General features: G+C 47.2%; 1 protein-coding gene across 4 annotated transcripts in view; it reads left to right on the top strand.

Annotated features, from left to right (window-relative positions):
- Positions 1-26,606, top strand: part of LOC8040323 (influenza virus NS1A-binding protein homolog B) — a 57,049-nt gene extending 30,443 nt beyond the window's left edge. For 3 of the 4 annotated variants that reach the window (XM_042292416.1, XM_040499595.2, XM_029990463.4), the window contains 10 exons: positions 5,931-6,170; positions 8,552-8,736; positions 9,278-9,402; positions 10,806-11,062; positions 12,502-12,793; positions 17,379-17,588; positions 18,298-18,537; positions 21,347-21,472; positions 22,438-22,611; positions 24,620-26,606. In XM_042292416.1, the coding sequence (XP_042148350.1) occupies positions 6,009-6,170; positions 8,552-8,736; positions 9,278-9,402; positions 10,806-11,062; positions 12,502-12,793; positions 17,379-17,588; positions 18,298-18,537; positions 21,347-21,472; positions 22,438-22,611; positions 24,620-24,960 (2,112 nt within the window). In that variant the 5' untranslated portion in view covers positions 5,931-6,008 and the 3' untranslated portion in view covers positions 24,961-26,606. Of the gene's footprint in view, positions 1-5,930; positions 6,171-8,551; positions 8,737-9,277; positions 9,403-10,805; positions 11,063-12,501; positions 12,794-17,378; positions 17,589-18,297; positions 18,538-19,370; positions 20,899-21,346; positions 21,473-22,437; positions 22,612-24,619 lie in introns of those variants that run through there. The other variant, XM_042292417.1, reaches the window with a different exon arrangement.
- The last annotated feature ends 412 nt before the right edge of the window (positions 26,607-27,018 follow it).

The raw sequence follows: 27,018 nt of genomic DNA, 5'->3' as shown, positions 1-27,018 counted from the left end.
ATACCGGCTGGTCCTATCAACTGCAGAGAGCACGCCATGACGTTGTGCCTCTGTCGCTGTTTGATTGGCCCTTCGGCTCATAACAGCGGCCGCGCTCGGACCGAAGCTGGAACGAAGTATAATAGCTTTACTTTTTTTTTAGTTCAAAGAACTGATTGGACGCAGCATTGCATAGAAAAAATAGACGTATGCCCTTTCTCCTGATAGGATCGATAGCTCGTCGTATGAAAAACGACGCATAGGCACTGTCTGAGATAGGGCGTGAAGGGATTCTACGAACACCCACTGGTTTACACGAGTGATTGTGAGGGTTCGAACAAGAATTCCAGCCGAACGGCTGACGCAGCACTCGTGTCAAGTCTGTGCCCCGCGCATGACGGAGCGGTATGAAAGGTCGTCGTGCTAAGTGCCACATTATCTCAACTTTTTTAGGGGCGAAGCTCCTTAGGGTTTAGCCTTGTCCGGCGTCCGTGCTCACATCAATTGCCATCCCATCTGTCTTAAAAAAAAAAAAAAAAATGTTTGCGCAGTCGACAGGATTCGAACCTGTGCGGGGAGACCCCAATGGATCTCGGCCACGACTGCGGGACGAGTAGGGGGCTCTGAGATGGGGTAGTAACTCAAGAGCTGGGGATGTCATGGATGAAACGTTGCATGTAGCGGCTTAACGTCTATACAGGAGAGGGCGCTGCGGTCAAATGCGTATTAATCGCGTTAAACTTTGCACCATCAGCACTACCTATGAACAAAATCAGTATCATCAGCACCACCAGAGCTTCGCCCCCAATCAACATCATTCACCACGTGCACGGATGCGGCCATTTTTTTTTTTTATATTAAAAAGTTTCTCCGCGATTTCGTCATTTGCTCCCTCCGCTAGGTTGCAGTGATTTGCTAAAGGCACTCTTAAGGCCCCGAGTTTCGGCACCAAACGTTGCAGAGCAAGAGACTCAAAACTTGTCAGGTTCGAATGGTCGAAGCACGCCTGCGCGGGTTCATCGTCATCGCTTATTTCGCAACAATGCGAGAAAGTGGACTCGCTGGAATTTGTAGTGTACGACTAGCGTTTTGTGTGCACGTTACTGAGGCACATGTATTCTACGTATGTATTCTTCCTGTCGCTATTTTAGGAAAGCGGCCTTTCTTGTTGTTGTTGTTTTTTCTTTCTTTCCCTGACTGGGGTTTAAATGTGCGCACGTGGAACAATCCGAGCCAAACAACAAGCACTCCGTTATCAGCGGAAGCTAGCGGTGAAAGAAACGCGAGACGAACTACGTCCGTATGCCGCGGATGGTGACGAAGGCAGTCCAAAGCCTCGTTCCCCTTTTATTGTCCCGCTTCTCCGTCCTTATCCAATCTACTGGAGATTCGTTTCTCCGATTGTGCTCTCGAGCGCCCCGGCAGCAGTCAGCGGCAGCCGGGCTGATTTCGATCTGGCGGTGGGCGCACGTTTCCCCCGCGACGAGGCGGCGACCTCGGGGTGACTGCATCGATCGGGAATCCTCTCTCGGCCGCCGCCGGTGTGGGGGCGACAAGGACTTGGCGGCGTAAACAACGGTCGGATCGGCGGGAGGGCCGGCCACCATCTTTCGGGCCGCCCCGCACGCGATCCGAAACGAATCGTTACCGCTACTTTTATCCCTTTCGACTTTGGGATGGTCGATCTTACTTTCTTCTTCACCTTTACCTTAGGATGGACCACTGCGGAGGCTATGAGCCATCCAAGCCAATTCAGGACTGTGGGCACATCACGTGACTGGTTCTCGCGCGTCGCTGGCAGTCTGGCCAAGGTCACATGTTCACCCGCACGCTATTGGATTGGCTTGGATAGCTCGTAGCCTCTGCTAAGGTTCAAGGAAAGCGGCGCGAATGGAGAAGGCCGTAGCTGTGGAAAGCGGTTCAGGGTGTTCAAGGTCAGATCCAGCCATACGCGGTGCGCTCTCATATAAAAAGAAATACGAAAAATTTCGTAGAAAAAAAAAGTTAATATATTTTAAAAAATGTTTATAGTATATAATATTAAGAGAAAAAGAAATGGTTGGTTGTTGGAGCCGACACTGTCCGCTGCAGAGTCGTGTGACCTTGAACATCAGTGGTCACGGGAGGAGGCCCATGACCTGTTAGAGGTGCAGGATTGGTGCCGGACCGGTCAGCGAATGCATTTCAAGAACAGTCTCGGAGTTTGAATATTGGTGTATATTCAAACTCTGCAGGGTTCCTTAAAGGGGCCCTGCAATCATATTTAAGCGTCTACCTTTTTTGCGGTTTCCACGTCTCTTGAAGTTCGGGCAAGCCAGCGGGCACGGAGAGTGTAACTAAATATCAGTGCGTCATATTTTAACCGGACGACGCGGAAACCTCCTCCACCAACGAGGGCGACCCGCGGTACCGAAAGCGCGCAAAATGTGACGTCTTTGGTCCTGGGCTTACTACTGGTCAGAGCAGCTAAAAGCTTCTTTTTAGTCGAAATACAAAATATGAGTGTCGCGAACCGTTTCAATTACTTATAAAAGTAGTTTTTGTTCACTATTTTAGATGAGAAAAGAAACAAATGCAGTTTATAAAGTACGGAAACAAGAAATGACCCGTCGACATACCCGCCACCAAGCGGTGGAAAAGGCGGCGCATACTAGAAAGACGTAGTGGGATCAGGCGCCGACACGGAAAGGTCCCGGATGTACGCGGCAGCGCTGCGGTCGTATGGGCAGGAGGATCCGACCGGCTCCGAGCCTTCCGAAGGCCGTCGGCGAGATGCTTTGTCTTGCGGTTTGGCCGTTTCGCGGTATGGCAGCGCGGAGTGGCTCCCACTCTAAACTGATCTTTACCCCGTGCTTGCTGTCGTTTGTGGCCAATGAAGTGTCATGCCGAATTAGTGTTTAATCACGCAGCAAAGGCAATGAGAGCCGCTCTGGCTGCCCGCTGCATACAGCCTGACCAGAACTAGGGAGGCTGTAGTGAGGGTAGCCGCAATTCAAAACCTGGAGAGCGTTTGCAATTTAATAGCGGCGCCTGAGGGAGAGGATACGAGAAAGGATATGCGCCAGTGTTGCCTGCACGAGAGCAGGCGCCCGCTCTGTTGCAACTCTGTTGCTCCATGCGCCTTTCCTCCTCTCGCCTCCCATTGCAAGCAACGAGCTCCTTGGCGCAGCCTTTCTCGCTTCCTTCTCGCTCCGAGAATTGCAAACGTCGAGCGGAGAAAGCAAAGTTGCCAGACAAGCAGCAACGTCCAAGATGGCGGAATTTACCATTTTTCGCGTTAAAAAAATACTTAACCTATCGGAACAAAACTGGTGGCTATGGAAAAGTAATCATTTATACCTTGTGTAAATTATTCTAGCACCTTAATGGGCTTTTATGACCCGAGTTAGGAAAGAAAACGACCCTTTGCCCCATAGGCTCCCAGCAAAATTTAGCAATTAAATGGCGTCCATGTCCCGTGATCGCCGATCTAGCAGTTGCACCCACCCTCACTTGAGCCTCCCTATCCAGAACATGCTTTAGTGGCGCCCTCTCGCGCCGTCGACACGGAATGCGGCAGCCGTGAGTGCTCGCGATGAGCTCACTACCCCCCTCTAGTTCACGGCCGCTCAAGCAACCAAGGACGTCATGAGGGAGGTTTTTTGCTTGTTTTTGTAATTTTGATTTGCCTACAACTTTTAAAATAAAGCGAATTTCAAGAAAATAAAAGTTACACTAAGTTAGTACGTTCAGTGCACTCATTTTTGGTGCAAATTAAAAATTAGTAAAAAAGTGCTTGCAGGGCCCCTTTAATTTTTTTCGGATAAATCTGATAAACTCCGAAAAACACTCGCTGGTACAATTTTCGTCAATTCTGATTTATTTGAACAACTCCAAATTTCAAGGCCACGATGGCAAAATAAAAAGCCAGTATTTTGCGAATAAAGTTTGTGAGCACAGTTTTAGTGGTCTTTAAAAAAAAAAAGAAAAATATACTTTTTTTGTTTTTGTTAAATCTTGGATTATTGACAAAAGGGAGTTTCCCGTTTGTTCAACAAAAGGCCTTGTGCAGCACAATGGGCCGATGTACTTCTGTTCAGCACAATGGGCCGATGTACTTCTGGACCACAAAAACAGCCACGATTACTGTTTCCTCGCTTGAACCTACTAATCATGCTTGTTAGAAGGAGGAGAGGTTGTGTTTTTATAATGGTGAAAGATGTGAACTTGTATATTTTCTAGGATGGGATCAGGAGTCTGGCTATTTCAAAATACAGACGTTTATTGAATAGCACTTGTTTTCATGATTTGTCGTGGGACTGTACAGTTAAGCGCCGCTCAGACATATGCAACCGAGTAAGACCGAGAGAGACCAGACTGGTTTTTAAGCCTTTTGCGACTTCTTAGGACGGGATGCGCTGCTGGGAAGCTGGTTCTGAGACGTCGAAGAGGCTTAAAAACCGGTCTTGTCTCTCTCGGTTGTACTCGGTTGCAAGAGTGTGAACGGGCCTTTAGTACCACCAATTGCAAGGGTGCCAATCCCAGTGCAGCTGCAAGAATACCTTTCAATACCAATGATTTAAAAAAAAAAAAAAAAAAAAAAATATTCGAGAATTTATTGCGCTTTTTTGTCTAAACAGAATTTATTTTTATTAAAAAAAAAAGTAAGGACAGAGTAAAATTAAACTCTTGGTTTCGGAGGATTGGGAATCTAACAAAAATAAACTCTGAATTTCTAGCAAAAAATGAACTCCAAAAAACACGCTCCTAATTTCACGAAAAATAATCTCGTCAAACATGGAATGCTACATGTGGGGTATATGGCGGTAAAAAGGGATGATTAAGTATAGTGTTTCCAGGTAAATGCATGTTCTCCAAATTGTCTCTAAATTCTGACTGTCTACTTTTCATACTCATGAATTCCTTTATATTTATTTTATTTTGTAACTTTTTGAAGTCACTCCAGTGGGCAGAATATATGTCCTCCATTTCAGATCATTGACTTCAACAATACTCTAGCTTCCGCATTGTATGGACTGTATGCTGGATTGTATGCATACATTGTTGTGCTCACCTTTTCTGGCTCTTTGGAACTTTGAACTGTTTGCTGCTGGGTTTCAATATCTTATCATGTTTGGACAACTGGTGTATTGATGTAGAACACAGTCCATTGACCCTCAGGTACTTGATGACTTAGTGCAGGCTGTATGTTTTTTTGTTGATGAAGAAGACCAGAGGCTGTTTTTAGATATGATAGGATTTGTTTAGTGTGTTGCTAGGGTGTATCTATAAAAGCTTGTAATCTTTGTGCATTTCTTTTATGTGTTAGTTAAAATGTTTTGTGTGGGTAGAAATAATAGCTAATATTTTTAATGGCATTGCTTTTGACCCTGTGTGTATGATAAAACTATTTTTAAAGTGTCCACCAAGAGCCAATGGCCTAAATGGTAGTACTAACTAAACCTTTTGAAACTAGCATTGGAATATTCTGCAGTGATATTCCATTCACCTAAAAATCCTTGTCCCCACATCAGCCGTTCAAATTTCAAACTATTCAAAATATCAAGACAGACCGAAAGAGAAGCACTGCTCATTCCTAACCGAAACCATTTGGTTAAACATATTTTTTGTTGGTACATAGTTGTAATTGTTTTTAAAATATACAAGAAACTAATTAAAGTGCATGCAAAAAATATTTTATAGGTTGTCAAGTTGTGCAGTCTCCTTTCGACCTTGGAAAGTGGAAATGAGGCCTAAATAGAATTTGGGTCTCTTAAAAGGGAGTTACATTGTGATGAAAGATTGGCTCTGAAATGCTTTTATGTGTTTTATTTAAATTTATTGGCTATGCAGTTCTCTTGTGTTTGTTTTATCTGGTCAGATTGACTGACTATGAAATGCTTTTATGTTTGTTTTATCTGGGAAAATTGACTGGCTGGTACTGACCACTGGTTTTGCTGTCTTTTGTGCAGGACTGTGGTCTTCAGCCTCTGACTGCGGCATCTCTTAGTAGTGGTTGTGCCCTCGTTGCAACGGCCCTTACTTCAGCCATGGACCCGACTCTGGTCATCAGCACGACGGACGAGGAGGAGTCCAAACCGGCGAAACCCGCTGAACTGCTCGTCTTTGATGACTCCGCCCACCTCAACAAGGTGCTCATGAACTTGAACAAGCTGCGCAAGAACAAGCAATTTTGTGACGTTGTTCTGCATGTGAGTATGGCATCTTTTGCCACCCTTTGTTTGCGTTTGTTTCACATGTTTTCTGACAGTCCTGCTCAATAGAAATTGCCCAGAAACTCTCATTCTAATTGCAGTCATCGTGGGAGAAAGATTAAATTTATTGGGAAGGTTTACGAGCACCAACCACCATTTACACTCTTATCAAGAAGCTGACTGCAGTGATGGAAGTGCTGTGCCATTTGCGCCAAATCGCACCATGAACGAAAGTCTGCTACATCTCGCTCCAAAGTGCCAGTTTCGCTCAGAATTGCGCCATACCTGCACCAGGATGAGCTTAAAGCAAAATATAAAAATATTGGTCGGCCCTAATATTTAGAAAAGTAGAAGGAAAGAAAAATGGTATGAATATATTTCACGGCTTTTTCACTTGCATTATAATTTGTTACATCTCGAGTCTGAGCACAGTCGAAAGCTCAACACATACAACCTCGAACACGCATACTAACAGTGCGAGTCACAGGACATTCATTGCACCCGATTAATTTAGCCTTTGAAAAAAACACGCACAGGGAGATGAATGCCCAGATGTCGCGCTTTTATGTTGTTTGATTGGTCCCATTGGCTCGTAGAATCGTCTGTAGTGTCGACTTCAGGTGAAACAAAGTATAGGGATTGCTCATCAATCACTCTGGCCGGGTGATGCGCTAGCCTGTTGATTGCCGACATCGTCTAGATTACCAGACAATGTCTGCGATGTCAGGAAGCAAAAGTCTGGAGAAAACCCTGCGAAATAGTAGGATGGTGATATACTGCGATAAGACAGAACCGGGATCTTGTACTCCTGGTGAAATCACTCAGAACCGGGATCTTGTACTCCTGGTGAAATCACTCGATTATCGTGTCTGCCACACGCCTTCGTACCATGGCTGCAGAGTACCGTGGCACTTGCGCCGCTCGCGTCAACTTTTACCACACCTGGCCACAGATCGGCGTGCATGCATCGGGCTTCACTGCTTTGCACCGGAGTGCTAGGAGCAGCGGCTGACCTGTTGGAGGGTTGGCGCGATAAATGGCACGGAATTTATGCTAGGATTATTACAGATCGACCTTCTTTGTCTTCATTGCAGATTAATCTCTATGAATATTATTAAAAATGGAAACAGCCAAAAGAAATTGGGTGTCTCTATTTTTGGATAATTACGGTAGTTCTTGTGCAGCTGTCGAATGAACGAGCAGGGAACTTTGATTTAACTCTGGTTCTAACGCCGCTGAAAAGCAGTGTCATATTTAAAGCACAAGTGTAGGCTTTCGAAATATTTGTAAGCGGTTGTTTTTGTAGTTTATGATAATAGAGTCTCGAGTGTGGCAGGTTAATAAAACTTGGGGGACGCGTTTTTATTGGTGTTGCAGATATGCTGGTTTTTGCTGGCATTTTTCAGAAAATATATTTTCGGGCCAATTAAACTACTGAGTGTAAAACGAGGATGGGAGGGAGACTTTATCGCAACTGAAGGGTTGGGCTACGATTTCTTTTTCGGCTATATTTAGTGCCCGCTTTAAATGGACCCCACTCTGACCAGAGCCTTGTTTAAAAAAAGAAGGCTGTATGTTCCTTTTGCATCCTATCTTTTTTATCACAAAATGTTATAAGTAATATGCTCTAGTATCGAAGTAGAAATGTCAATCATTACCGCAGACAAACTCATTTAAAAATGCAATCACTTTTTTTTTTTGTTTTTTGTTTTTTGTCATTTTTAAGCGATGCACTCTCAGATGTTAGCATCTGCTCCAAAAGCGTCAGTGGCTGCTCCAAACCAATGTTTTGAATGCTCCAAAACCTGCTACAAAAGGATCAAATGCTGCTTCCATCTTCTGCATTGTCATGCCATTTTATTAAATATATAACTGATTTATGTTATGAGTATCTAAGCATTCACAAGAGGATAGACACAGTGCCATTGGAAATGTTTGAAAGATGGGGGAAGGAAGGGGGGCATGGGGGGCACAAAGGTGGGAAGGAGAGAGGGGATGCCCCCTCCACCCTTATTGTTTACTAGAAATCTAAATGTCTCGTGGAGTGGTCACCCCCACCCCTGTTTGACGGCCCTGGACAGGCAGTTGTGATCATTAGTTTAAAAATCAACATGGTTGTCCATCCAGTTTCCAAAGTTAGCTGGAAAGCTAACCTAAGGTGTTTCCAACAGTAAGCTTTTGGCTATGTTTTGTGAGGTTTTCCTTTGTTTGTGCAATGTCAGTTGTGTTCAACTTTCACTTGGGGGTTGGTATGTTCCACCTAGGACCCACCTTGGCAGCAGCATTGGAGCTCGAGATGCGTCTTGACCACATGCCTCTGGAGGCAGTTGGGGCAGTGAATGGGAGCGAGTCTATCAATGTTGTTGCACATCTTGCAGGTTGGTTCCGGCCAGGACATGCATGAGATCTATGCGCACCGTGCGGTGGTGGCGAGCGTGAGCCCATACCTGTTTGAACTGCTGGCCCAGAAGACCAAGGGCACCATGCAGAACCAGTGCAAGATCAACGGCAACTTCGACATCAGCGCCTTTGAACGCCTCGTCGACTATGCTTACACCTCAAGGTGAACAGCATTTAAATGTGTGGTGGCTGACGTGTAGCAGTCACATCAGATGGTTAGAATCTGGAATTACAATTGTCAGTGCCCTTCTAAGAAAATGTTGGTAACAACCAAGTGCGGCAAAAAAAAAAAAAGGCTTTCAAAGATGGCTTATATCTTCTCTACGCATTCTTTATGGTACTTTTTCCATTCCCTTTATTGAAATATTAAATGTCTAATGATTTCAAGGACTATTTTTAAGCAGGAAATGCATGTGTAAAACATGCCTAGTGCTGAAAAAGTTTAGCTGTTTAGCTGTGACATATGCCCATGTCACATAAAGAGGCTCTGAACTTGGAAGTTATTTTAATGAACAGTAGAGAGGCTTGCTTTTTTGTCAAATTGTGTATTGTGTGGTGCGAGGCCATGGCTTCTTTCAAAAGGAACTTGCAGAGTCCTTGGTAGCTGTGTCGTGGGATTTTACATGGAGGATGCCAGTGTGCAAGCAGTGCTCATACGCTTGACTGTTCCATTGGCTTCATTGAAGTGGCCTCTTGCGGTGCAGGTTGGAGGTCCCCAAGCCGAAGATGAAGGCGATGTACCTCGTGGCTGCCAAGTTGCGGGTTCAGCCTGTGACAAAGTACTGTGGGAAATACCTTGTAGAACACTTGACCCCTGACAACTGCACCGGTTAGTATATCTATTATCATTGTTGTGAGTACCTAGTTTCATCATCATGGTTGCAACTCCCGTTCCGAATATGTTATTATTATGGTGCTTCAAGCATAACAGTGACCTATTCTACCAGATCTTACAGAACATAAAACATTGCGCTCATTGCATGTTAACTTTATTCTCACTTTTCTAGAAAATTGGCTATCAACAAGGTAGAAAATATGCATCCATACCACTGCAAGTGCTCTAGTCTTAGTAAGTTTCAAAATCTAAAAGTTTTAAAGTACACTAAACGAAAGTTTCACTCGAGCGAGCATTCACTCCCAAATTTTGACATAATTATCTCATGATTTGTGGTGAAAACTTGTCCAGAATTTTACAGTTGCAGTAAGTATATTAGATGTTGCAGATTGTTTCTTTTGTAAACCCTGCTTCAGTGTGAGTCTGCAGCCTTCAAATATATTTCAGCTTCATGTCCAGGATATCAGTTTGTGCATTGCTGTGCCATCATTGAAGCTGCAAGGCTTGTGTCAGAAGTGCTAGAGCACTCTGTGTAAAGAAGCCAGAGAAAGTCCAAGATGCTAATTGGCAGTATGCATGCCTTTCAGAGGTTTCTGTAGCTTGGATTTTGGCCTTAGTGCATTGTGCTCTCCAGCTCCAAAAGTGCAGGGTTTGACATAGCCTTTAAACATATAATCCCTCTCAAGAGTTCTGTGCACTTAAGTGAGGTATGGCCGTTAGCACATGGCTTTAGGATGGGCTTGTGCAAACAAAACTGTTAACAATGGTTTTGCTCTTGCCCCCGATACATTGCTTGTGCCACACACAACTTGTGAGCTGGAGAGCAACAGCAAGGCATCCACCACTCTGTGGGAGCATCATCCACCCTCCAATCTCTTCCTTCCAAACCTTCCTTCCATACCTTCCTCTCTTATATTCTGCCTATACTTTTCTCCCATATCTTGTCCCCATACCTTCCTCCCAGTGGCAAAGCCAGGAAGGGTGCTTATGGGGCTTCAGCAGCCTCCCTCCGCACCCCAAGTATGGACATCCAAGCCACCTCAACCCCCTCCCCCACAAAATATTTCTGGCTATGCCACTGCTTCCTCCTGTATCTTTTAGTATTCTTCACTCATTTCCTCTGCCAGCATCCTCTCCCAGTATCCTCTGTCAGTACCTTTGCCTATCAGTTCCACCCGTGTGTTTTCCCCGTCTTCCGTTTGTCTTAGTCCATGCCTTCTCCCGTATCTTTGCCTCGTATGTTCCTTCCATATCTTCCACCCGCATCTCCTACTTGACATCCCTTCTGTACCTTCTAGCTGTACCTTCCACCTGTACCTTCTGCCCATATCATCCACTTGATCTGTCCATACCATCCACCCGTGTCAAGGGCTCATAGTCTCTCCTACCCATGGCAGGGGTGCGGGCCATCCTGGTGGAGTCAATGGACCAGGAGCTGGTAGCAGAAGTGGACGCCTATGTGCGGGACAACATAGCAGAGGTTCTCAAGAGCAAGGAGCTGCAGTCGCTGCCCCACATCCAGGTGGAGCTGGTGCAGCACAGCAACCTCGAGATGGACGCCACCAACAACAAGCACCTATGCCACATGGTGCTCGACTGGATGCGCGCCTCCTTTGACCAGGAGGGGGTGCTCATGGAGACCCTCACCGAAAAGGTACACCGTCACGTGGCACTAGGGGATATCCAAGGCCCGTTTCACGATGGTTAACTAACTTGAGCAGCAAAACTTTGCATTTGCCAATATAATTTTGAAGTAAAATTCAAAGAAGCACCAATGACCTGCGATTGATGTCACACATACAGTTTATGTACCAGAAGCCTGGTGCATGTGGTACTAATGGTTTGCTGCTAATGTGGTACACTGTACGACATACATCAAGAGTGTTTTTGGTGCAGTTTTTATATACCACATGCACTGCATGTCAGTGGTATTGTGTAGTGCCAGAAGTCATATAAATTATATTGTCACGAATGACAAATGATGAGGCAGTGAATAACTGAAGAAACAAAATGTTTAATGGAGCCAACTTGTGGCCAAAAAAATGGAGAAAGGCTAGCGTCGCGGGCGTCGAATCCGGCAAAACAGCAGGATTGAGTGCTGGGGCAAGACTGACTCTGCTTGACATCTGGAGTCCCTTATGTACCTGCGTGGGTTTCTGGAACATTCGGCGTAGAACTTTCGGCGCATAGGGCATTCGGAACTCAATTAGATGAGAACGTTCTCGAACTTATGAGAATGCCAAGTTGAAAGAATAAATAAAATAACATTCCACTGACTGCAATCGAACCTAGACCTTCCGCACGACAGTCCAGCGTGGTAATCATACGGCCACGCATGCACGCGCTCGCTCGGCGACGCGCGTGGCAATATGGACCCATAGGTTGCCTGCCAGCATTTCAGTTGTGGCATGACAAATCTACTGTTCACTTGAATTGGAAAATAGAACCGCACACATGGACATGTCTATTTTGTTGAGCAAGATGCAATGAACTCAAATCTAGATAGCAAGGCGTGAGGCAAGGCTAGTTAGGTACAACAAATCATTAACCGGCATCTGAATATTGCTGAAATGGTGCATGCAAACCCTCGGGTACTTTTCAATCGATACATGATGAGGTGGCTTCTTTCACTTCCCTCATTGTGCCAGTCTTATTGGAATCCACATCTAAGGTGTATATATCTCAAATTGAGATTTCAAGGATCCAAGAAAAACTGTACCACTTTTGCAGAAGTGCCACTTATCAGAAGCCAAGAAGACGACAATTTGCCAATTTCATTTTGCTAGAAGGTTTCACTTACCAGTCTTCTTTCTGCTGGCCCTCAAACTGGCTTCCGAGGAACCTAGGGCTTCCTTAGTACCCTAAGGGGTTCCGTAAAGCCCCAGATTTTCTTGGCCATCCCTGCCCCCTAAGTGAAGTGTTCTTCCAGTTTAAGCACGGTATATTTTAGCAGACGTGTGCCAATCATGGAATCACAACTATGTCCCAAACATGTCCCATGATTGCACACAAGGTCCTCAGCTTTCAGTCAAGAGACATCTCTCGGGATCAGAGTCTGAAAATTCCCTGTCTGTGTTATATCTCCCCCTGCAGGTGCACATGCTGTACCTGAACCTGGACAGGACGCTGCACGACTGCAACGACATTGAGACGGGGGATTCCAAGGATACGGAAATGATCCAGGACTATAAGCGGTTGTCCAGGAGGCTCTCCCAGCCCAACGGGAGCAAATCCAAGAGCAAGACAAAGGGGCGGGCCGGCGTGACGGTGTCCAACCCGGCCAAGCCACGCCAGTTTCTCTACACCCGCTCAGATTCGAGCGGATCCTCTTCCTCCGACGAGGAGGACAGGGACTGGAAGATTATTGCCACCACTTCTACTGGAGGTGGGTGTTGTTCCCATTCTGAGAGGCAATGAGGGTGCACACATCTGGTATTATGCTCGTCGATTCAACATTCCTTCTGATGCTATGTATTAGCCAAGCACATTGACTGCAACCTGCACACTTTGTGCCTTTTCCTTGAGAGTTGTGAGCATCCATTCGTTTCTTTATAGGGATACAGTCGAACCTCGATTTAACGAAGTCACCGGGACACACTAATTATTTCGTTAAATCGGGAACTTCATAAAGTCGAGGAAGGGAGACCTCGTGCATAGGCTGCACAGGGAATCCGAATTTGTTCGTTAAATCGGGAAATTCGTAAATTTGGGTTTCATTAAATCGAAATTCACCTGTATCCGCCACATGAGCAGATATAGAGGCTGTCCTCGGGCGAACCCTCCATTGTAAAACGAGCCGGAAAAATCTGTGCCTACACATGGAAGGCTCAAACTTTCACCATATGTGCTCTAAGCAGGTCAGTCTTACCGTGTGAAATTTCAAGATGAAGTTCTCTTTATGTAAAAACATGAGAGCAAACAACTTGCCAAAGTCAATGTTGGGTGTGTTCGCAAACTGCCGAGTTACCGACGCTATCAATTTGTGGCGCCCCCTCCCGACGGGCACAGTGAGCAGACGATGCAGTCTGCACTTATCGGGAGGTGGCACCACAAGTTGAAAGTGTTGGTAACTCTGTCGTCTGTAACTGTGCCTTGAAATTTCGCATGATAAAACTGACTAACTCAGTGCACATTCGGCAAAAGTTGTTTTCTATGTGCAGGTGCCGATTTTTGTGGCTCGTTTTACTGCGGAGGGTCCACTTGGGACACCCTCTACAGTAGGATCTCTTTTTTTTTAGAGTGTAGCCCTTCGGCGCCCGTTTCCGGTTTGAGTGGCGTCGCCATCGTTGTCAACGTAACCGCGCATGGTGCATTATGGAATGTTTTCCAGCAAAAGCTAGCAGGAAAATGTTTTTGCTAAATTTACAGGAGAAATGTTTCCACTAAATTTAGTGGGAAAAATTTCTCGCTAAGTTCAGTGGGGAATTGTTACCACTAACTTTAGCGGGAAATTTTCCTGCCAATTTTAATGGACAAATTTCCCCCCTAAATTCAGGGGGGAAATTTTCGCTAAATTTAGCAGGAAATTGAGTGAAAATTTCCTGCTAAATGGGTGGGGAGCAGAGGAGGAGAGGCATACCCTCCCTTTTGCACCCTCCCCTCCTCCTCCTCCTCCTCCTCCTCAAGTACTGTGCTCTAATTCTGCATTACAGAGAATTGTAAACGTCTTTCATTTTCTTTTTTTTTTTTTTTTAGAGCTGCCTGCTCGTAGTCATAAATTTTACAGATTCCCAAGGAGCCTAGAGATCAACCAGAGCCATTGTGGTACAGCAAAAGCTCGTTAATTCGAACCGTCAAGGGGGCGCCACCTCAGTTCAAATTGACGAAAGTTCGAACAAACGAAAGTGAAGTAATGGCCTTTCCATCTCCCGACACTCCACGGAAAACAAAGTCGTGACGCTCGCGGAATCAGTGCACCCACCCATCTGAAGCAGCAAAGTCGTAACCCAGCTGCAAGGCGAAGTCGGCTGCCTCGCCAGTATGACAGGGCTGCTCAGTGGCATATCCTGTGCACGCGTGTCCTTAAAGGGGCCCTGCCAGCACTTTTTTACTGGCTTTTAATTTGCACCGAACCTGAGCGCACTGACCGTAATAACTTAATTAAACTTTTCTTTTCTCGAATTTCACTTTATTTTAAAAGTTATAGGCAAATTAAAATTACAAAAACATGCAAAAAATAACCTCCCTCATGACGTCTTTGGTTGCTTAAGTGGCCGTGAACTAGAGGAGGGATAGTGAGCTCAGCGAGCGCTCACGGCTGCCGCACTCCGTGTCGATGGCGCGAGAGGGTGCCACTAAAGCATGTTCTGGATAGGTTGTATACAGCGGGCAGCCAGACCGGCTCTCATTCCATTTGCTGTGTGATTAAACACTAATTCGGCATGCACTTCATTGGCCACAAACAACAGCAAACGCGGGGTAAAGATCAGTTCAGAATGGGAGCCACTTCGCACTGCCATACCGCGAAACGGCCAAACCGCAAGACAAAGCTGCTCGGTGAAGGCTTTCGGAACGCTCGTAGCCGGTCGGATCCTCCAGTCCGTAAACGACCGCAGCGCCGCCGCATACATCCGTGACCTTTCCGTGTCGGCACCTGATCCCACTACTCCTTTCTAGTATGCGCCGTCTTTTCCGCCGCTTGGTGGTGGGTATGTCGACAAGTCCTTTCTTGTTTCCGTACTTTATAAACTGCATTTGTTTGTTTTCTGATCTAAAATACTGAACAAAAACTACTTTTATAAATAATTGAAAACGGTTCGCGCCACTTCTATGTTGTATTTTGACTAAAAAGAAGCTTTTAGCGGCTCTGACCAGTAGTAAGCACAGGACCAAAAACATCACATTTCGTGGGTTTTTGGTACCGCGGGTCGCCCCCGTCGGTGGAGGAGGTATAAATATGATGCAGTGATATCTAGTTACTCTCTCCATGCCTGCTGGCTTGCCCGAACCCCAAGAGACGTGGAAAGCGCAAAAAAGTAGTTGCTTAAATATGATTGCAGGGCCCCTTTAATCCAAAGCAGAAGCACTGTCTTGAGGTCGGAATATTTTGCAGGCCGCATCCTCTTCCTTTCATTGGCAACCTCTGCTGCCAAGGCATTTTAATAGCCCTCTTATTCTTTATGAAAGTAGATAGCGTGCTTTTCGGTATCGCACGCTTCTTCACAATTTCTTGCTTCGACAAGAGTCCGGCGTCCATTTCCCGCGTGATGTCACTCTTCTCTTGCAGTGTTTTGGCACGGTATTTGCCTCAGGCACATGCCATCTTCAAGTCGCAGCTCTGGGTCCGGCGCCACACCACTGATGTCCGCCGAAACAAACTTCAGCCAAGGCTTAACAACACCACAAAGAATCGCGATGGCCGGTACCTTCAAAGCTGAAAACAAACGAGCACCCCCGACGGAGACTTCCGAGACAGATGTGTGTGTGTAGGCGTTGTAAAAGAAGGGGGAGGGAGGGAGAGAGGGAGGAGGAGAGGAGAGGAGAGGGCCAATTGTGTGTGCGCATTGGAGATTTTCAAAGCTTCCGAGATCGGCGCAGGCAAGGAATCTCGGAGGTCACGTGCATGTAGAACGGACAGAAGCTAGCCGTCACTGCCTTCTGACCGCCTCCGTGCTGGTTAGATTTTTCCCAATTTTGCCTTCTCTCGCCATTCTCTCCGTTTCGGAGGCGACAGAGCCTCGTGTGTAGGCAGCGGGTGCGTTTCTCTAGCCGTGTGCCAGGCGCAAAGCCGTTGGCGCAATGGCGCGCAGTTCGAATTATCCGTGGCGGAACCCACTCGCATTCGAATTAACGGGTTTTTTTATACATGGACATCTACGGAGCTTGGCCAGACCAAGTCGTACAGTTCGAATTAATGAGCTTTTACTGTAGTGCAGGGGCTGAAAAAACAGCAGCAATTCATACCACTCGTCTGTGGTCTACCCTCCCACAATGCTGATGCAACATCGGAGTCGGCAGAGTGTCTGGAATCTAAAGCTCTAATGTTGGACATGTACGGCGTTAGTGTTGTAAAGGTGTTACTGTTATTCCCAGCATTGTAGGCGTTTTCAAGAAAAGCATGTTTATTTTTTGTGATTGCCACTCCTAAGTGAGTTATTTCGGTGTGACCAGGAATTGATTTTACAGCGTAGCTGCTATGGGCTAGTTTCCCCAGTTTTATGTCCGGTACCAAACAAATGTCGACACAAAACTACACAAAAGCTCTGGACAGCTACCGCCATCTATGAGGGACGGCGTCAACCATACAACCAGTCTGGTTGCTTCTATCGCTCATAGATGGTGGCAATCTTTCCATCAAGGTGCGCGATGGTCCAATGGTTGCCATCGTGTACGTCCTCCCCGCGACGCCCAAGAGAGACATTGAAGCATTCATGATGAACTTCTTCGGCTGGGTAATGCTCGGCAACGACACGTCTGCCGTAGTGATGGGTGAATTTAACGTCGACATAGCACGCCAGGAGGGAAAGTCATTCACTTCATTTATGCTCGAGAGCTTCGGGTTTGTGTGTGTGAACGAATTTACGGTGCCCATTGCCAGGCATCGGACATGTATAGACCTCGTCTTCATGAAGAACATGCCTGCCGTCAGCGTACACCCTATGGCGGTGTACCACAGCGATCACAAGTCCATGGTCACCGTGGTTACGAAATAAATAACAACCCCGGATCATTATATATATGTCCGATTCTTTAATCGTTCAAATAACCAATTACCCAATCGCACCTTAATCTTTACATTTATAAATACTTCATTCCCACCATAGTATAGCTTCGCTGGTCTTCCTTCTTCACCAGAGTGAAAAGGCTGACAGTTTTTTCTTTTTTTGTTCCTCTGTAGGGGGTGGCGTTTGAAGGAGAGGGAGAAGGAGGGTTGGGACCCAAAAGCTTCTCTCTGCCTACACCACTGGTTATGAGTGATTCTGGCTCGCTCAGAGCTCTTGGCTGACGGTGCAACACTGTCCTGTACGCAGCACACAGCACCATGGGCCTGGCAGTGGTCTCCGGCAGCATGATTGTGCTGTCCGTGGTGCAGCGGCTCAACTTCAACGGCGCTACCACCACGGGCGACAGCTCTCCCGAAGTGTGCGGAGGCGGCGTGGGCTACACCACCCTCCCGCCCATGATGAGCTCCCGCTGCGGAATGGGCACCGTGGAGTTCCAGGGAAAGCTGCTCGTCTGCGGTGGGTCTTCTGTAGCTTCCGCGTCGATCCCCGCTCATTCGCAGTATGTAATGATAGATAATTTATTAAATATTTCCACCGTTGGACCCTGCGGGGATGACGCATGTTGCGTTCTAACATGATCTGCTACTTTGTTGTACGTTCTGTCGTGGTTCTTACTGCGTATGGGTGCCCACGACGGCTCCTAGCACCATAAAACGAGCTGAAAGAAGTTGAAACTTCCACCAAATATGCATTTAGGTGGTGCATTTTACTTAGCAAAATTTCAAGGCACAGCTCCCTTCCTGTAAAAAATGAGACCAACGAGCTTGTCAAGATTAAAGGCAGATCTGTTCACAGACGACCGAGTTAGCGATGGTTGCAACTTGTGACGCCATCTCCTGACAGGCGTAGCGAGCAGATAACTCACTCTGTTGTTTGCAATTGCTGTGTCCCCACCATTGACCCTGGCGAGTTCATTGGTTTCATTTTTCGCAGGAAAGGGGCTACATCTCGAAATTTCGCCTGGTAAAATTGCAGCTTTCGTGAAAGTTTAATAAAGTTTTTACGCAGGCGCCGATTTTTCTGACTTGTTTTACGGTGCTAGGATTCATTGTGGATGCCCTGTATATTGGCAGCCTCTTGAGTTACGAAGCAGGCTCGAACCTGCACCAGTCGGTGAGGATTGTTTTTGAGCTAGGGACGGGACGGGGTTTGCTCTCATGCGCAGGTGGCTACGACCGTGGGGAGTGCCTGCGCACTGTGGAATCGTACGATCTGGGCACCAACCGCTGGAGCCCCCTCGTCTCCATGGGGACCCCGAGGGGACGAGTGGACGTCACAGTGCTGCATGGCCACGTCTACGTCATCGGCGGCAGCGACGGCACCAAGGAGCTCGCCTCTGCCGAAGTGTTTGACGGCGCAGCGTGGAGGCCGCTGCCTGCCCTCGGCGTGGCACGTTCCAACGCTGGTAGGTGGTCCGACCAACTCCTCGTCTCGCGTGCAGCGTTTGATTTTTGACATTGGACTCAAAGAGTGAGAGCTGCACCGGCAGACGGAATGCTCCCTTTAATAGATCTACGCTCCTTTAAATGTTTGGCTGTCTCCACTTTAAATGTCATGAAATGGGATTACGTTTTCCCTCGTTGCTCGTGAAGATTGTGGCCAGTGGCAAGACCCACGTTTCACACAAGGATAGGGGCACGTGTTCCGTCCTTATCTTGCTCCCGCTCCCCTTGCCGATGCAGCTTAACACTAAAAGTCTGAACAGGGCACTTTCCCAGAGAAGCCAGGCCGACCGTCTGAGCGTACTGCGAGGGCAGTTTTATTGGGTGGAAAATAAGCCTTCGCTCCTGTTGCCATAACCATTAACTGACCTTGTCCGTTCCTCACGTCGCGTGCGTTGTCGTCGTCCCCCCTCCCCGATCGGCACGCACCACGGATGCATCTGTGACCCTTCGACGGCAGCGGTGAGCCTCAAAGCCTCTCTTTGCAGCTTCCACAGGGCTGGGCCTTTCTCGGGGCTCTGCGTGCTGTTCCCTCGTAATAGTGTTAAGCTCCATCGTCTCCCCGTGCGGGGGTGTCCCGTGTGTTTGTGTCCCTCGTGTGCTGAGTGTGATGTGGTCGCGTGTGAATTCGTCCAGAGTGCGTGGGTGTGCTTGATTGATTTGGAGGGGCAGAGGAGAGAAAGCGAGAGAACCGTCTCTGTTTGGGCAACTCCCCTCCCACCCTTCCCGGCCAGCAGGTGGCAACAGTGCAGTAAAAGCATGTAATGCTCCGTTTCCGTTTTTGCTGTGCTTTCAGGTTGAATCGGCGAGCGTTCGGCGTCTGCTCCTCCTCCGCCCTTCTAGCTGCCCTGCCCGCCTCGTCTTCCACAGCAAGAGATGGTTCCATTGTGCCGTGCAATGCGAAATCTCCTCCCCCCCCCACGAACTCTTGCGCACAAATACAGTGACGGGATAGGAGGGCAGGTGAGAAGGCCCAGGAGCAGCTGCGTGGGGATTGCAAGGCGAGAGAGAGTGCCCCGGGCGAGGAGCTTTAGGAGGACCGCCGCTGCAGGCCTGCCGTTTATGTTGCCTAGCTCGTTGGATTGCAGTTGCAGTCTGCCACAACGTTCCGCCAACCTGCGTCTGCTCGCCCCCCCCCACTCTTTGGGTGCTGGGGTGGGCCGGCTCTACTGCAAGACTTCGGCGTCACCGGCCCCTTTCTTTCCCTCCGCCCTTTTTGTTTCTATCTTATTTAACTTTGTTTTTTCGTTCTTGTCCAAGTCTAGTCCTTGCTTTCCCCCTTTTCTTCTTCCCCGTAGATTCAAGGTTCGTTTTTTTTTTTTTTTTTCCTTTCAGGGGAACTTGAAGCTTAAGTCTCTCGTATATAATCCGCAAAGCCTTTCTTCTTCTTCCCTTTCCCGCAATATATTTTTTTATTTTTAGTTTATGTGGAATGGCTGTGTTGTGTGGGTTGTGAAAGAATGGCAATTGTTTCTCTGCGCCCACGCCCTGCCCTTTCTGCCACTTGCTGTAATGATTTAGATAAGGAGAGTGAAATGCGTGGATGGGTAGCCTACGTGCCTGCATGCTGCTTAGTTGCAAGTGTGGGTTCTGCTATGACCACAATCACTTCTCGAGATGGCCGAATGACCCGACTTCCTTGTTTAAAGCAAAAATACTTTTCTTTTTTTTTAGCATTATTGTTTGGCAGGTGTTTTTTTTATATTACATCCTGCTTTATGCTGTTCCTTATTTGCAGTACTTTGTCTAGCATGCCCAAATTTACAATGTTCTAAAACCACACAGAGGGATATACCATGCTCGTTTCTTGTTAGCATCAGTGTTGCCCGACTTGGTTATGTGAAAAAGTTAAAATATTGAACCATAATGCACTCAGTTTATTGATTGGCTTAATTTCCGCACTGCAACCCTTTCTTTTAATTTGCCTTTTTTTTTTTGTGTGCTCATATGCCACTCCCCAGAAGAGGGCATGTCCCCCACATGTGTTTTGAGAGGGGTAAGCTACGACAAAACCTTGCTTTAAATATTGAGAAAGATCCCAAAGCCCTAAACTGGGGAAAATGGTCCTTAAAATTGGGTAAAGCTCCAAAATTTTACACTTGGGAATCCTGCACTTTACCTTTTTTTTTTTTATATATATTCCCAAATACCTTTTTTTTTATATATATTCCCAAAACGGTAGTCGGGTGTCTGGGAAGGAGGCCTTCTACTTTTTACAAGTAGCTTTTTTGTGCTCTTCTGGAAAGGCTACTTGTATGCTTAGCCTTATATATTAACATGTCTGCTAAGAACAACAGACAACAGCTAAACCAAAAAATCCATCTCGAAAAAAAATCTGCAAAGTGAATGTTTAACTTTAAAGGCATGGCGGAGAGCTATTTGGGCTTGCGTATGAATGTCGAAGAAGCTGCGGCATGTCTTGAACATAACTGAATGGCCGTAGTCAAAACACTAAGCGAGCAGATCACCAACAAGCGTGAACGTTCTAACAAGGTTTTGCCGTGCCGCCCTGTAACTACAGTCGTGCACAACCTGCTTTGGCTGGCTTCCAGCACACTCTGCCGCACCCTGCGCACCCCCATTCGCCCGAGTTTTCCACCTTACTTTGGCAGAGTTTGATAAGCAGTCCGATGTGGTTATAAGAATGAGCTCTGTTGATCCCTCCCCCCAGCCCCCTCGGTGTGAGTGTGAGTGAGTCCGGAAGGGGGACGGAGAGAGGGGCAAGGCAGGGGTCTCTGAGGGCTGCCCCCGGGGGCACTCTTGGCTGTGCAGGGGTCTGCAACCTGGACGGCAAGGTGTTTGTGGTGGGTGGCTGGAATGGCCAGCGGGGGCTCACCTGCTGCGACGTCTTCGACCCCCTCACCAGGACCTGGTGCGGTGTTGCCCCCATGCAGCTCGGTGAGGAACTCTAACCTCAGCCTCCTTTCAGAAATCTGCTGCTGGCTAGTTCAAATTTCAACTGAGGTGTCAAACTTGCCTACGTGAGGAAGGTCGGATATTGCAGTTTCAGCATACCATTGGGCTGTCTTGTTCGGAAACCCTGTTAGGTTATGTCAAGTTCGGCATCTTGTTGGGTTCGGCAGCCGGTCTGGTTTGGCGGCCCGTCGAGTTTTTGCAGCCCGACCGGTTTGGTAGCCCGCAGCTGGTCAATTTCGGCAGCTGGTCAATTTCGGCAGCTGGTTGATTTCGGCGGCAGCCGGTCGATTTCGGCAGCCGGTCGATTTCGGCAGCCGGTCGATTTCGGCAGCCGGTCAATTTCACCAGCTCGTCGAGTTCGGCAGCTCGTCGGGTTGTCGGTTTGGCAACCTGTTAGTTACAGTAGTGCCTTAGATTGTCAGGTTTGGTAACTTGTCAAGTTCTGCATCTTTTCAGGTTTGGCAGCCTGTCTGGTTCAGTAGTTCATTGGATTGTCAGTTTTAGCACTCTATTGTGTTTGGCAGCCCATTGGGTTGTCGGATCGACAGCTCGTTAGATTTTCGGGTTTGACAGCCCTTTGGGTTATCGGGTTTGGCAGCTTAATGGATTGTCGGGTTTGGCAGCCAATTGGGTTGTTGGGTTCGGCAACTCGTCAAGTTTGGCAACCTGTTGATTTCGGCAGCCTGTCAATTTCGGTAGCCCATTATTTGTCTGGTTCGGTTCGGCAATCCAAATGGTTGCTGAACCCGACCTGAAACACAAGATAGGCGATTTTGCAGGGGTAGATGATAATTCAAGATTTTACAATGTGTGTAGATTTCTTGTACACATATAGCTTTGTTGCATTGCAGCATTTATGTTAGAGCTAGAGGTCTCTCCAGAGTATGGAAGCTTCGAAATATTCCTTCTCATTCGAGTGGGCCTGGATCTCTTGCCGTTGCGTGCAGGGCGTTACCAAGCCGGAGTGGCCTGCCTGAACCGAGAGGTGTATGCGGTGGGAGGCTGCGACTCGTGGACGTGTGTGGCCTCGGTAGAGAAGTACAACCCTAGCACCAACACCTGGGTCCAAGTGGCACCCCTGCAGAATGCCAGGAGGGGCTGTGGACTTGTTGAGTATAATGGTGCGTGCCAAAAACGGCTTGTTCCCGTCTCAAAGCAATAGCTTTGTACAAGAACCCTGCAATAACCTTGCTTGCTAGTGTTAATTGGTTGCACGTACCGTGGCTATGGGTATAGACTATCAGCAATGAAGCACAGCTGTTGATTCGGCATTGTAGCTTTTGTGACCAGTGGCATTACACCATGGGGAGTGGGGTGGAATGCAAGCGCTGCACTAACACTTTCTATCTCCCCCACTCCACTGCATAGGAACAGGCTGTGTTCTGGTTTACAAACTGCGTTTTAATAGAATAATTCTAGTAGACATGGAGGCATTTGAAAGTGTGACTCGTTAAAAAACCCATTGTGCAATTGTAACCGCATTGCATTTTGACACCCCGCACCCCACCAAGAATAAAAAAACAATAAGAGCATGAGAAGCGAACGAGAAGGCCATGCGAACGGGCCTCGTTAACGCTATTGCATTCCACTTTTATTGTCAATATCTCATAAACTCCCAGTGCCATATGCTAGAGCAGCTATAGGCATTCTACCATAACTGCATAGGGACTACTTCAGAGCAGCTTTCTGCAAAAATTCCTTAATATTTAAGCAAGAATAGTAGAAGATCAAAACGAAACATTTATGACTCAAGACGATCACAAGAGCAGGACGGAAGGAGGCGGTCATAAAAATAAGTTAATGTTAAAGTGGAATAAAAGCTCAGACGGGGCCCGTTCTGAAACTGGGGAGTCGCTGGGAATTCTTTCATCTTTATTTGTATAAAAAAAAATGGTAGAAATACCCTATTTCTTTATTTCTAATTGACTTTTTAAGTGCAAAGCATGCTTGGGAACAGAAAGAGGAACCTTTATTTTTATTTTGTCTATTTATTTTTGTTACCCTCTACCTCCTTTACCGCTTAGCTTGCGAGTTCGCAAACTGGCTTCCTACGAACCTAGGGGTTCCCTCGAGTACCACCACGAATTCCTAAAGCTCCCAAATTTTCTCAATCAACCATTCCTTCCCTAAGCGAAGCATTTTTTTTTTTTTTTTCCAGTCTCGGCCTGAGCTACTTATTGATACATAAGTATGAGCCAGACACTCTTTAGGATGTGTATCATTGTTTAGAAAATCCGTAAGCTTCGCCGCTCTATTGAATCAATGTTGAGACTGAGCAGTTCCTCGGCTGCCGTTCGAGGCAGCTTACGAATTTCAAGGCCCTGCCTTAGGTGACAGTGTGTTGCGAGCCACGTTCTCGATGAGCTTAGTCATTCACCATGTGACGACGCTATTGCCCATACCCACGCACAGAGAGCGGGTTCCCATGACGAAGAGAGGCGGTCGATTGGTACAGCGAGCATGTAGTTTCCCACCACATTGTCAACTTAAAAAAGCACATGCAAAGGAAACAAAATTGTCAACTTAAAAGCCATCTGCAAAGGAAATAATTTTTTTTTTTTTTTTTAGACAGTCTGGATGGCAAGGGGATGCCACAAAATAAAATCCCCATGAAAAAAAAAAAAAAAAAATGTGAGAGCTATATTTACGGTGCGAAACGAATTTGTAATTGACGCCCGCGAGAGCTTGCGTAAAAGCGACTGGCCGCTAATCACATGTTGCTTTCGCTCTTTCGGGAGCTTCCTATGGGCTCTAGAAGTTACTTATTAACCCTCATTCTTTTTGTAGCACTTCAAAAAAATATAAATAAGTAAGTTTTAAAGCCCATGGGAAGCTCTCGAAAGAGCGCAAGCACCATCTTACTATGGGCCAGTCACGTGAGTGCTAGTTGCCACTTTTCTGCGAACTTCCGCAGGAGCAAACTACCGATATCTTTCTCGCCGTAAATATAACTCTAAGAAAAAATAAAAGATTTTTTTTGTTCTAAATTAATTTTTTTACATCCTTTTTCTATCAAATTTTTTTTTTTTCCTTTGCATGTGTTTTTTTAAGGGTGAACAAAGTATAGTAACTATGTAGAGATGGGTTGAGATGGGCCACTGAAATGTGCTATGTATGTACCCCGCACAGGCAAGCTGTACGCCGTGGGCGGGCACGATGGTGTGCGCTCGCTCTGCAGCGTGGAGGTGTACGACGCCCAGACGAACACGTGGAGCCCTGGCCCGTCCCTGACGAGCTGCCGGGCCAACGTGGGCGTGGCTGTGGTCGGGGGCCGCCTCTTCGCTGTGGGCGGCTTCAACGGGAAGGCCTTCCTCAACACAGTCGAGTTCCTGGACGCCCGCACCAACGAGTGGACCACCTTCGTCGCCAAGGCGCCCGTCGCCTATCAGGTCGGCGGCGGCATCATCCACGAAGATCACGACGAAGACAGGGACTCTTCGCGCGAGGGATCCGCGGAGGAGTTCCGTTGACCGTGTCAGCCCATTCCATCTCAACCTTCTTTCTCCGCTTCATTGTTTTCACTCTCCCTCTCCCCTGCTTTCTCGTGGTTCTAGCTTCGTATATGTCCCGTTCCGTGCTCGCACAGTCTTGGTTTTTCGCGTTGACCTCTTGCGTTCATTATACGAGTTGCGACGAAGATCAAGGGACAGGAACTGACGGCGTTCCTGCAATGGACGCACGCAGGTACGTCGACGTGCAACGGAAAAAAGTATTTATAGATGTCGTTTGTGCATTAGAACGTTCCGTTCGAGGTCGGCATCGCCGCAACTGCCACGAGGTCGCATCGCTCTCGTCGGTAGGTCAACGACACCGTTGGATAGCACTTTCGGTTTGTAGAGCTCTTTGCTGTGCTTGCTGTACTGGATTGTACGGGAAACTGAGTGGAACTTCTCGTCATTAGCGGGTGGGCAAAGGTTCCGAAAGAATGGCAGTGTTTGGCGCGGCGAGACCTAAGCTGCTGGCCTCTGCAAGCGTTGCTCAAGGTGTTTGTGACAATGGGTCCGGTTGCATCTCGTCAGTGAAGTTTTTTTGTTGCAATTGAAATGAGCGATAAGTCAGCTGGTTGGCTCGCGCCTGCCTTGGATTAACGCCATCTATAGCCGTCGACTAGGTGTGATGAAAACATTGACGACGAATCAACATGGATTGACCACTCCGGTTTTACTTGGATTTATATTTTAATTTTTTATTTCGCATCTAGTTTGCTCAAAGGGACAAAAGTGTCTTCCCAAATCAAGAGCGCGCAAATCTGTGGTTACAAAATCTCGATTTCAGACATGCAATTGTTGGGTGGGGCGTTGTGTACATCACGAGGCGGCAGCTTAGAGAGCAAGCCAAGGGCTTGCCGTCCGTTGGGATGCGAAAGGCGTTGCAGGAATCGTCATACCCTTCAACTTACACAGCTCGAGGGATCGAGGCACGTTTGATGCCGTGGTGCAGGATTGAACTGGTCGACGACCGTGGGACTCAAAGAAGGGGCAGCGTCCTCCTGCCGTTCTTATTTACACCCGTCCTCGGAAGATGGACAATCAGGACAGGCGCTGCTCGACCATCTTTTGTTGCACATACTTTCCCGTCACACGTCCTCCCCCACTGCCTTTTTGAGCCTCGATAGTGCACGAACCAGTCTTCGAGACTGGACATTTGCGACCGCATTTTACAGAGGGCAACGACTGCTCCCCCCAGGCCTCCCTCCATAAACGACATACCAATCTTTTTTTTTTGTCGACGGACATTAGATTTGAATCTATGGGGTACCGCAGGAAACCCTTGGTCCAATCTGCCCAATTGCACATGCCGGAGGTTGTCTAATGAAACTGCCCATAAATTTCTTACTGGAAGGGGTGTTGTGGCCCTTCTCTATTGCATGGCAGACCCCGGCTTCTAACATGTTTACACAGTTGCGTGCCCCTTGGCACCAGCTTTTGTTGGAGTTGTCCAGGAGGAATTAGAGGAGGGACATTACCATTTTATGTTTTCACGGGATCAATGTTAGCAGGGAACATTGGGATTTCTTTTCTTTTTTAAGGAATGGGTATTGGCATACCTTGTGTGCTTACACATGCTGTTTGCATATGACAATTTGAAAAGATATTGAATAAAATGTACATATGTATGTGTTGTGGTCTTTGTAAGACAATTACACCATTCGAGTACCCTCGGCTCGGAAGAACCAGCACTACTGTGAGTATTGGCAGACATTAAAGGGAGGGTGCAACAATTTTAAGATTAAAAGAATTTGCATCTCGTCATTTTTACATTGTTTATTGTGTCCCGAAGGATACAGAAAGCATATCCTTTATTAAAGAAAACTCTCGATTCCGCTGCATAATTGCAAAGCAAAAGTAGAGCTTTTTCCCCCTCGTAACTGCGAGCGGCAGCCGAAGGAACTAGGGCGAAAGGTTGCATGAGCTCGCTCCGGTCTAAGCTGCAGCATAACGCCTGCTAATGTCTGCAGAGAAGTAGGGGAAGCGTGCTCCGAGAGCACACTGGAAGCTACATTGCATCCGATTTGTGTCGCTAGGAGG

The sequence above is a fragment of the Ixodes scapularis genome, unplaced genomic scaffold (assembly GCF_016920785.2).
Source record: "Ixodes scapularis isolate PalLabHiFi unplaced genomic scaffold, ASM1692078v2 PGA_scaffold3__209_contigs__length_174095766, whole genome shotgun sequence".
In the NCBI taxonomy this organism is placed as follows: domain Eukaryota; kingdom Metazoa; phylum Arthropoda; class Arachnida; order Ixodida; family Ixodidae; genus Ixodes; species Ixodes scapularis.
Note: the sequence above shows the minus strand (reverse complement) of the source record. Positions and strands in the feature narration are given on the sequence as shown.